We start from the raw sequence: 12592 nt of genomic DNA on the forward strand, positions 1-12592 counted from the left end.
ACTACTATTACTATTAACAATAATAATTTATCTTCATAACAATGGTTATAATCACAGCTATAATTTTGAAAGGCGTCGACTGGAAGTTTATTTTCACAGTTATAGTAGATTACATCTGGTGTCTTCTATAAATATTAAGGCTCGAGAAACCTGAATCAATTATATCTCTTAGTGGAAGGTTTTGTACATTATCATAGTACACAACAGAGGCTTTGTGATACTGTCTTACCGTCACAGAGGCTTTGTGATACTGTCTTACCGTCACAGAGGCTTTGTGATACTGTCTTACCGTCACAGAGACTTTGTGCTACTGTCTTACCGTCACAGAGGCTTTGTGATACTGTCTTACCGTCACAGAGGCTTTGTGATACTGTCTTACCGTCACAGAGGCTTTGTGATACTGTCTTACCGTCACAGAGACTTTGTGCTACTGTCTTACCGTCACAGACTCTTTGTGATACTGTCTTACCGTCACAGAGGCTTTGTGATACTGTCTTACCGTCACAGAGACTTTGTGCTACTGTCTTACCGTCACAGAGGCTTTGTGATACTGTCTTACCGTCACAGAGGCTTTGTGCTACTGTCTTACCGTCACAGAGACTTTGTGCTACTGTCTTACCGTCACAGAGACTTTGTGCTACTGTCTTACCGTCACAGACTCTTTGTGATACTGTCTTACCGTCACAGAGGCTTTGTGATACTGTCTTACCGTCACAGAGACTTTGTGCTACTGTCTTACCGTCACAGAGGCTTTGTGATACTGTCTTACCGTCACAGAGGCTTTGTGCTACTGTCTTACCGTCACAGAGACTTTGTGCTACTGTCTTACCGTCACAGAGACTTTGTGCTACTGTCTTACCGTCACAGAGACTTTGTGATACTGTCTTACCGTCACAGAGGCTTTGTGCTACTGTCTTACCGTCACAGAGACTTTGTGCTACTGTCTTACCGTCACAGAGGCTTTGTGCTACTGTCTTACCGTCACAGAGACTTTGTGCTACTGTCTTACCGTCACAGAGGCTTTGTGCTACTGTCTTACCGTCACAGAGACTTTGTGATACTGTCTTACCGTCACAGAGGCTTTGTGCTACTGTCTTACCGTCACAGAGACTTTGTGCTACTGTCTTACCGTCACAGAGACTTTGTGCTACTGTCTTACCGTCACAGAGGCTTTGTGCTACTGTCTTACCGTCACAGAGACTTTGTGATACTGTCTTACCGTCACAGAGGCTTTGTGCTACTGTCTTACCGTCACAGAGACTTTGTGCTACTGTCTTACCGACACAGAGACTTTGTGCTACTGTCTTACCGTCACAGAGACTTTGTGCTACTGTCTTACCGTCACAGAGACTTTGTGCTACTGTCTTACCGTCACAGAGACTTTGTGCTACTGTCTTACCGTCACAGAGACTTTGTGCTACTGTCTTACCGTCACAGAGACTTTGTGCTACTGTCTTACCGTCACAGAGACTTTGTGCTACTGTCTTACCGTCACAGAGGCTTTGTGCTACTGTCTTACCGTCACAGAGACTTTGTGATACTGTCTTACCGTCACAGAGGCTTTGTGCTACTGTCTTACCGTCACAGAGACTTTGTGCTACTGTCTTACCGTCACAGAGACTTTGTGCTACTGTCTTACCGTCACAGAGACTTTGTGCTACTGTCTTACCGTCACAGAGACTTTGTGCTACTGTCTTACCGTCACAGAGACTTTGTGCTACTGTCTTACCGTCACAGAGACTTTGTGCTACTGTCTTACCGTCACAGAGACTTTGTGATACTGTCTTACCGTCACAGAGACTTTGTGATACTGTCTTACCGTCACAGAGACTTTGTGCTACTGTCTTACCGTCACAGAGACTTTGTGCTACTGTCTTACCGTCACAGAGACTTTGTGCTACTGTCTTACCGTCACAGAGACTTTGTGCTACTGTCTTACCGTCACAGAGACTTTGTGCTACTGTCTTACCGTCACAGAGACTTTGTGCTACTGTCTTACCGTCACAGAGACTTTGTGCTACTGTCTTACCGTCACAGAGACTTTGTGCTACTGTCTTACCGTCACAGAGACTTTGTGCTACTGTCTTACCGTCACAGAGACTTTGTGCTACTGTCTTACCGTCACAGAGACTTTGTGCTACTGTCTTACCGTCACAGAGACTTTGTGCTACTGTCTTACCGTCACAGAGACTTTGTGCTACTGTCTTACCGTCACAGAGGCTTTGTGCTACTGTCTTACCGTCACAGAGACTTTGTGATACTGTCTTACCGTCACAGAGACTTTGTGCTACTGTCTTACCGTCACAGAGACTTTGTGCTACTGTCTTACCGTCACAGAGACTTTCTGCTACTGTCTTACCGTCACAGAGACTTTGTGCTACTGTCTTACCGTCACAGAGACTTTCTGCTACTGTCTTACCGTCACAGAGACTTTGTGCTACTGTCTTACCGTCACAGAGACTTTGTGCTACTGTCTTACCGTCACAGAGACTTTGTGCTACTGTCTTACCGTCACAGAGGCTTTGTGCTACTGTCTTACCGTCACAGAGACTTTGTGATACTGTCTTACCGTCACAGAGACTTTGTGCTACTGTCTTACCGTCACAGAGACTTTGTGCTACTGTCTTACCGTCACAGAGACTTTCTGCTACTGTCTTACCGTCACAGAGACTTTGTGCTACTGTCTTACCGTCACAGAGACTTTGTGCTACTGTCTTACCGTCACAGAGACTTTGTGCTACTGTCTTACCGTCACAGAGGCTTTGTGCTACTGTCTTACCGTCACAGAGACTTTGTGATACTGTCTTACCGTCACAGAGACTTTGTGCTACTGTCTTACCGTCACAGAGACTTTGTGCTACTGTCTTACCGTCACAGAGACTTTCTGCTACTGTCTTACCGTCACAGAGACTTTGTGCTACTGTCTTACCGTCACAGAGACTTTGTGCTACTGTCTTACCGTCACAGAGACTTTGTGCTACTGTCTTACCGTCACAGAGGCTTTGTGATACTGTCTTACCGTCACAGAGACTTTGTGCTACTGTCTTACCGTCACAGAGACTTTGTGATACTGTCTTACCGTCACAGAGGCTTTGTGATACTGTCTTACCGTCACAGAGGCTTTGTGATACTGTCTTACCGTCACAGAGACTTTGTGCTACTGTCTTACCGTCACAGAGACTTTGTGCTACTGTCTTACCGTCACAGAGACTTTGTGCTACTGTCTTACCGTCACAGAGACTTTGTGCTACTGTCTTACCGTCACAGAGACTTTGTGCTACTGTCTTACCGTCACAGAGACTTTGTGCTACTGTCTTACCGTCACAGAGACTTTGTGCTACTGTCTTACCGTCACAGAGGCTTTGTGATACTGTCTTACCGTCACAGAGGCTTTGTGATACTGTCTTACCGTCACAGAGACTTTGTGCTACTGTCTTACCGTCACAGAGACTTTGTGATACTGTCTTACCGTCACAGAGACTTTGTGCTACTGTCTTACCGTCACAGAGACTTTGTGCTACTGTCTTACCGTCACAGAGACTTTGTGCTACTGTCTTACCGTCACAGAGACTTTGTGCTACTGTCTTACCGTCACAGAGACTTTGTGCTACTGTCTTACCGTCACAGAGACTTTGTGCTACTGTCTTACCGTCACAGAGACTTTGTGCTACTGTCTTACCGTCACAGAGACTTTGTGCTACTGTCTTACCGTCACAGAGACTTTCTGCTACTGTCTTACCGTCACAGAGACTTTGTGCTACTGTCTTACCGTCACAGAGACTTTGTGCTACTGTCTTACCGTCACAGAGACTTTGTGCTACTGTCTTACCGTCACAGAGACTTTGTGCTACTGTCTTACCGTCACAGAGACTTTCTGCTACTGTCTTACCGTCACAGAGACTTTGTGCTACTGTCTTACCGTCACAGAGACTTTGTGCTACTGTCTTACCGTCACAGAGACTTTGTGCTACTGTCTTACCGTCACAGAGACTTTCTGCTACTGTCTTACCGTCACAGAGACTTTGTGCTACTGTCTTACCGTCACAGAGACTTTGTGCTACTGTCTTACCGTCACAGAGACTTTGTGCTACTGTCTTACCGTCACAGAGACTTTGTGATACTGTCTTACCGTCACAGAGACTTTGTGCTACTGTCTTACCGTCACAGAGACTTTGTGCTACTGTCTTACCGTCACAGAGACTTTCTGCTACTGTCTTACCGTCACAGAGACTTTGTGCTACTGTCTTACCGTCACAGAGACTTTGTGATACTGTCTTACCGTCACAGAGACTTTGTGCTACTGTCTTACCGTCACAGAGACTTTGTGCTACTGTCTTACCGTCACAGAGACTTTCTGCTACTGTCTTACCGTCACAGAGACTTTGTGCTACTGTCTTACCGTCACAGAGACTTTGTGCTACTGTCTTACCGTCACAGAGACTTTGTGATACTGTCTTACCGTCACAGAGACTTTGTGCTACTGTCTTACCGTCACAGAGACTTTGTGCTACTGTCTTACCGTCACAGAGACTTTGTGATACTGTCTTACCGTCACAGAGACTTTGTGATACTGTCTTACCGTCACAGAGACTTTGTGATACTGTCTTACCGTCACAGAGACTTTGTGCTACTGTCTTACCGTCACAGAGACTTTGTGCTACTGTCTTACCGTCACAGAGACTTTGTGATACTGTCTTACCGTCACAGAGACTTTGTGCTACTGTCTTACCGTCACAGAGACTTTGTGCTACTGTCTTACCGTCACAGAGACTTTGTGATACTGTCTTACCGTCACAGAGACTTTGTGATACTGTCTTACCGTCACAGAGACTTTGTGATACTGTCTTACCGTCACAGAGACTTTGTGCTACTGTCTTACCGTCACAGAGACTTTGTGATACTGTCTTACCGTCACAGAGACTTTGTGATACTGTCTTACCGTCACAGAGACTTTGTGCTACTGTCTTACCGTCACAGAGACTTTGTGCTACTGTCTTACCGTCACAGAGACTTTGTGATACTGTCTTACCGTCACAGAGACTTTGTGCTACTGTCTTACCGTCACAGAGACTTTGTGATACTGTCTTACCGTCACAGAAACTTTGTGATACTGTCTTACCGTCACAGAGACTTTGTGCTACTGTCTTACCGTCACAGAGACTTTGTGCTACTGTCTTACCGTCACAGAGACTTTGTGATACTGTCTTACCGTCACAGAGACTTTGTGCTACTGTCTTACCGTCACAGAGACTTTGTGATACTGTCTTACCGTCACAGAGACTTTGTGATACTGTCTTACCGTCACAGAGACTTTGTGATACTGTCTTACCGTCACAGAGACTTTGTGATACTGTCTTACCGTCACAGAGACTTTGTGCTACTGTCTTACCGTCACAGAGACTTTGTGATACTGTCTTACCGTCACAGAGACTTTGTGATACTGTCTTACCGTTACAGAGACTTTGTGATACTGTCTTACCGTCACAGAGACTTTGTGATACTGTCTTACCGTCACAGAGACTTTGTGATACTGTCTTACCGTCACAGAGACTTTGTGATATTGTCTTACCGTCACAGAGACTTTGTGATACTGTCTTACCGTCACAGAGACTTTGTGATACTGTCTTACCGTCACAGAGACTTTGTGATACTGTCTTACCGTCACAGAGACTTTGTGCTACTGTCTTACCGTCACAGAGACTTTGTGAGACTGTCTTACCGTCACAGAGACTTTGTGATACTGTCTTACCGTCACAGAGACTTTGTGCTACTGTCTTACCGTCACAGAGACTTTGTGCTACTGTCTTACCGTCACAGAGACTTTGTGATACTGTCTTACCGTCACAGAGACTTTGTGCTACTGTCTTACCGTCACAGAGACTTTGTGATACTGTCTTACCGTCACAGAGACTTTGTGATACTGTCTTACCGTCACAGAGACTTTGTGATACTGTCTTACCGTCACAGAGACTTTGTGATACTGTCTTACCGTCACAGAGACTTTGTGATACTGTCTTACCGTCACAGAGACTTTGTGATACTGTCTTACCGTCACAGAGACTTTGTGATACTGTCTTACCGTCACAGAGACTTTGTGATACTGTCTTACCGTCACAGAGACTTTGTGATACTGTCTTACCGTCACAGAGACTTTGTGATACTGTCTTACCGTCACAGAGACTTTGTGATACTGTCTTACCGTCACAGAGGCTTTGTGATACTGTCTTACCGTCACAGAGACTTTGTGATACTGTCTTACCGTCACAGAGACTTTGTGATACTGTCTTACCGTCACAGAGACTTTGTGATACTGTCTTACCGTCACAGAGACTTTGTGATACTGTCTTACCGTCACAGAGACTTTGTGATACTGTCTTACCGTCACAGAGACTTTGTGATACTGTCTTACCGTCACAGAGGCTTTGTGATACTGTCTTACCGTCACAGAGACTTTGTGATACTGTCTTACCGTCACAGAGACTTTGTGATACTGTCTTACCGTCACAGAGACTTTGTGATACTGTCTTACCGTCACAGAGACTTTCTGCTACTGTCTTACCGTCACAGAGACTTTGTGATACTGTCTTACCGTCACAGAGGCTTTGTGATACTGTCTTACCGTCACAGAGACTTTGTGATACTGTCTTACCGTCACAGAGACTTTGTGATACTGTCTTACCGTCACAGAGACTTTGTGATACTGTCTTACCGTCACAGAGACTTTCTGCTACTGTCTTACCGTCACAGAGACTTTGTGATACTGTCTTACCGTCACAGAGACTTTGTGATACTGTCTTACCGTCACAGAGACTTTCTGCTACTGTCTTACCGTCACAGAGACTTTGTGATACTGTCTTACAGTCACAGAGGCTTTGTGATACTGTCTTACCGTCACAGAGACTTTGTGATACTGTCTTACCGTCACAGAGACTTTGTGATACTGTCTTACCGTCACAGAGACTTTGTGATACTGTCTTACCGTCACAGAGACTTTCTGCTACTGTCTTACCGTCACAGAGACTTTGTGATACTGTCTTACCGTCACAGACTCTTTGTGATACTGTCTTACCGTCACAGAGGCTTTGTGATACTGTCTTACCGTCACAGAGACTTTGTGATACTGTCTTACCGTCACAGAGACTTTGTGATACTGTCTTACCGTCACAGAGGCTTTGTGATACTGTCTTACCGTCACAGAGACTTTGTGATACTGTCTTACCGTCACAGAGGCTTTGTGATACTGTCTTACCGTCACAGAGACTTTGTGATACTGTCTTACCGTCACAGAGATGGAGACTTAACACTCTGTAACTATCATAAAGGCTGCGTGACTTTCTGTTCAATTAAATATGCTATGTGCCATTATCTAGTGTAAAGTCATTAATTATTTTACTAAAATAAACAGGAGTTTAACAACCGATTTCGTTCAACAGTCGATGAAAATGCATCCGATTTCGCTACGTCCCGATGTTTCCCGTATCCCACGCCAGTTCGACGCCCGCAATAAGCGTGATTGGCAAGGTCTCGTAAGTGGCGTGAGTGACCAGGGATGGTGTGGCTCCTCCTGGGCTTTCTCAACCCTGGGTGTTACTCAGGACAGGTGAGTGACCAGGGATGGTATGGCTCCTCCTGGGCTTTCTCAACCCTGGGTGTTACTCAGGACAGGTGAGTGACCAGGGATGGTGGGGCTCCTCCTGGGCTTTCTCAACCCTGGGTGTCACTCAGGACAGGTGAGTGACCAGGGATGGCGCGGCTCCTCCTGGGTTTTGTCAACCCTGGGTGTTACTCAGGACAGGTGAGTGACCAGGGATGTTGTGGCTCCTCCTCGGCTTTCTCAACCCTGGGTGTCACTCAGGACAGGTGAGTAACCAGGGATGGTGTGGATCCTCCTGGCCTTTCTCAACCCTGGGTGTCACTCAGGACAGGTGAGTGACCAGGGATGGTATGGCTCCTCCTGGGCTTTCTCAACCCTGGGTGTCACTCAGGACAGGTGAGTGACCAGGGATGGTGTGGCTCCTCCTGGCCTTTCTCAACCCTGGGTGTCACTCAGGACAGGTGAGTGACCGGGGATGGTGTGGCTCCTCCTGGGCTTCCTCAACCCTGGGTGTTACTCAGGACAGGTGAGTGACCAGGGATGTGTGGCTCCTCCTGAGTTTCCTCAACCCTGGGTGTTAGTCAGGACAGGTGAGTGACCAGGGATGGTATGGCTTCTCCTGGGCTTTCTCAACCCTGGGTGTTACTCAGGACAGGTGAGTGACCAGGGATGTGTGGCTCCTCCTGAGTTTCCTCAACCCTGGGTGTTAGTCAGGACAGGTGAGTGACCAGGGATGGTATGGCTTCTCCTGGGCTTTCTCAACCCTGGGTGTTACTCAGGACAGGTGAGTGACCAGGGATGTGTGGCTCCTCCTGAGTTTCCTCAACCCTGGGTGTCACTCAAGACAGGTGAGTGACCAGGGATGGTATGGCTCCTCCTGGGCTTTCTCAACCCTGGGTGTTACTCAGGACAGGTGAGTGACGAGGGATGGTATGGCTCTTCCTGGGCTTCCTCAACCCTGGGTGTCACTCAGGACAGGTGAGTGACCAGGGATGGTGTGGCTCCTCCTGGGCTTTCTCAACCCTGGGTGTCACTCAGGACACATGAGTGACCAGGGGGTGGTATGGCTTCTCCTGGGCTTTCTCAACCCTGGGTGTCACTCAGGACAGGTGAGTGACCAGGGATGGTGTGGCTCCTCCCGGGCTTTCTCAACCCTGGGTGTCACTCAGGACAGGTGAGTGACCAGGGATGGTGTGGCTCCTCCTGGGCTTTCTCAACCCTGGGTGTCACTCAGGACAGGTGAGTGACCAGGGATGGTGTGGCTCCTCCTGGGCTTTATCTACCCTGGGTGTTACTCAGGACAGGTGAGTGGCCAGGGATGGTGTGGCTCCTCCTGGGCTTTCTCAACACTGGGTGTCACTCAGGACAGGTGAGTGACCAGGAATGGTGCGGCTCCTCCTGGGCTTTCTCAACCCTGGGTGTCACTCAGGACAGGTGAGTGACCAGGGATGGCGCGGCTCCTCCTGGGCTTTCTCAACCCTGGGTGTTACTCAGGACAGGTGAGTAACCAGGGATGGTGTGGCTTCTCCTGGGCTTTCTCAACCCTGGGTGTCAGTCAGGACAGGTGAATAACCAGGGATGGTGTGGCTCCTCCTGGGCTTTCTCAACCCTCGGTGTCACTAGGACAGATGAGTGACCAGGGGGTGGTATGGCTCCTCCTGGGCTTTCTCAACCCTGGGTGTCACTCAGGACAGGTGAGTGACCAGGGATGGTGTGGCTCCTCCTGGGCTTTCTCGACCCCGGGTGTTACTCAGGACAGGTGAGTGACCAGGGATGATGCGGCTCCTCCTGGGCTTTCTCAACCCTGGGTGTCACTGAGGACAGGTGAGTGACCAGGAATGGTGCGACTCCTCCTGGGTTTTCTCAACCCTGGGTGTCACTCAGGACAGGTGAGTGACCAGGGATGATGCGGCTCCTCCTGGGCTTTCTCAACCCTGGGTGTTACTCAGGACAGATGAGTGACCAGGGATGGTATGGCTCCTCCTGGGCTTTCTCAACCCTGGGTGTCATTGAGGACAGGTGAGTGACCAGGAATGGTGCGACTCCTCCTGGGTTTTCTCAACCCTGGGTGTCACTCAGGACAGGTGAGTGACCAGGGATGATGCGGCTCCTCCTGGGCTTTCTCAACCCTGGGTGTCACTCAGGACAGGTGAGTGACCTGGGATGGTGGGGCTCCTTCTGGGCTTTCTCAACCCTGGGTGTCACTCAGGACAGGTGAGTGACCTGGGATGGTGGGGCTCCTCCTGGGCTTTCTCAACCCTGGGTGTTACTCAGGACAGGTGAATGACCAGGGATGGTGTGGCTCCTCCTGGGCTTTCTCAACCCTGGGTGTCACTCAGGACAGGTGAGTGACCAGGGATGGTGTGGCTCCTCCTGGGCTTTCTCAACCCTGGGTGTCACTCAGGACAGGTGAGTGACCAGGGATGGTGTGGCTCCTCCTGGGCTTTCTCAACCCTGGGTGTCACTCAGGACAGGTGAGTGACCAGGGATGGTGGGGCTCCTCCTGGGCTTTCTCAACCCTGGGTGTCACTCAGGACAGGTGGGTGAGTGATGTCTTAGTAACATGTGAGTGACACTGTTAAGTGATGTGACTGACCTGCGAGTAATAGTGACGAGTAAGAGTAACACATAAGTAATGGTGACGTATCAGAGTAACACATAAGTAATGGTGACGTATAAGAGTAACACATAAGTAATGGTGACGTATCAGAGTAACACATAAGTAATGGTGACGTATCAGAGTAACACATAAGTAATGGTGACGTATCAGATTAACACATAAGTAATGGTGACGTATAAGAGTAACACATAAGTAATGGTGACGTATGAGGGTAACACATAAGTAATGGTGACGTATCAGAGTAACACATAAGTAATGGTGACGTATAAGAGTAACACATAAGTAATGGTGACGTATAAGAGTAACACATAAGTAATGGTGACGTATCAGAGTAACACATAAGTAACGGTGACGTATCAGAGTAACACATAAGTAACGGTGACGTACGAGAGTAACACATAAGTAACGGTGACGTACGAGAGTAACACATAAGTAACGGTGACGTATCAGAGTAACACATAAGTAACGGTGACGTATCAGAGTAACACATAAGTAACGGTGACGTATCAGAGTAACACATAAGTAACGGTGACGTATCAGAGTAACACCTAAGTAACGGTGACGTATCAGAGTAACACATAAGTAACGGTGACGTATCAGAGTAACACATAAGTAACGGTGACGTATCAGAGTAACACATAAGTAACGGTGACGTATAAGAGTAACACATAAGTAACGGTGACGTATCAGAGTAACACCTAAGTAACGGTGACGTATCAGAGTAACACATAAGTAACGGTGACGTATCAGAGTAACACATAAGTAACGGTGACGTATCAGAGTAACACATAAGTAACGGTGACGTATCAGAGTAACACATAAGTAACGGTGACGTATCAGAGTAACACATAAGTAACGGTGACGTATCAGAGTAACACATAAGTAACGGTGACGTATCAGAGTAACACATAAGTAACGGTGACGTATCAGAGTAACACATAAGTAACGGTGACGTATCAGAATAACACATAAGTAACGGTGACGTATCAGAGTAACACATAAGTAACGGTGACGTATCAGAATAACACATAAGTAACGGTGACGTATCAGAGTAACACATAAGTAACGGTGACGTATCAGAGTAACACATAAGTAACGGTGACGTATCAGAGTAACACATAAGTAACGGTGACGTATCAGAGTAACACATAAGTAACGGTGACGTATCAGAGTAACACATAAGTAACGGTGACGTATCAGAGTAACACATAAGTAACGGTGACGTATCAGAGTAACACATAAGTAACGGTGACGTATCAGAGTAACACATAAGTAACGGTGACGTATCAGAGTAACACATAAGTAACGGTGACGTATCAGAGTAACACATAAATAACGGTGACGTATCAGAGTAACACATAAGTAACGGTGACGTATCAGATTAACACATAAGTAACGGTGACGTATCAGAGTAACACATAAGTAACGGTGACGTATCAGAGTAACACATAAGTAACGGTGACGTATCAGAGTAACACATAAATAACGGTGACGTATCAGAGTAACACATAAGTAACGGTGACGTATCAGAGTAACACATAAGTAACGGTGACGTATCAGAGTAACACATAAGTAACGGTGACGTATCAGAGTAACACATAAGTAACGGTGACGTATCAGAGTAACACATAAATAACGGTGACGTATCAGAGTAACACATAAGTAACGGTGACGTATCAGATTAACACATAAGTAACGGTGACGTATCAGAGTAACACATAAGTAACGGTGACGTATCAGAGTAACACATAAGTAACGGTGACGTATCAGAGTAACACATAAATAACGGTGACGTATCAGAGTAACACATAAGTAACGGTGACGTATCAGAGTAACACATAAGTAACGGTGACGTATCAGAGTAACACATAAGTAACGGTGACGTATCAGAGTAACACATAAGTAACGGTGACGTATCAGAGTAACACATAAGTAACGGTGACGTATCAGAGTAACACATAAGTAACGGTGACGTATCAGAGTAACACATAAGTAACGGTGACGTATCAGAGTAACACATAAGTAACGATGACGTATCAGAATAACACATAAGTAACGGTGACGTATCAGAGTAACACATAAGTAACGGTGACGTATCAGAGTAACACATAAGTAACGGTGACGTATCAGAGTAACACATAAGTAACGGTGACGTATCAGAGTAACACATAAGTAACGGTGACGTATCAGAGTAACACATAAGTAACGGTGACGTATCAGAGTAACATTAACATATTAATGGCCAACAACAAACTTCAAAATTTAGTTTTAATCTGATCATTGATGAGGTGCAACGAGAAAGTGAGTCAGGAAATTAACAAGTGCTCACTTCTCCGTTTCCTTCTTCTTACTCTTTTTTTTAATTTCCTTCTTTGTCT

General features: G+C 46.6%; 1 protein-coding gene across 1 annotated transcript in view; it reads left to right on the top strand.

Annotated features, from left to right (window-relative positions):
* LOC128694074 (uncharacterized peptidase C1-like protein F26E4.3) overlaps positions 1–12592 on the top strand; it is a 164335-nt gene that overhangs the window by 56314 nt on the left and 95429 nt on the right. Inside the window, exon 5 of the mRNA XM_070093827.1 lies at positions 7434–7600. Within this exon, the coding sequence (XP_069949928.1) occupies positions 7434–7600 (167 nt within the window). The remainder of the gene's footprint in view (positions 1–7433; positions 7601–12592) is intronic.

The sequence above is a fragment of the Cherax quadricarinatus genome, chromosome 43 (genome assembly GCF_038502225.1).
Source record: "Cherax quadricarinatus isolate ZL_2023a chromosome 43, ASM3850222v1, whole genome shotgun sequence".
Taxonomy (NCBI): domain Eukaryota; kingdom Metazoa; phylum Arthropoda; class Malacostraca; order Decapoda; family Parastacidae; genus Cherax; species Cherax quadricarinatus.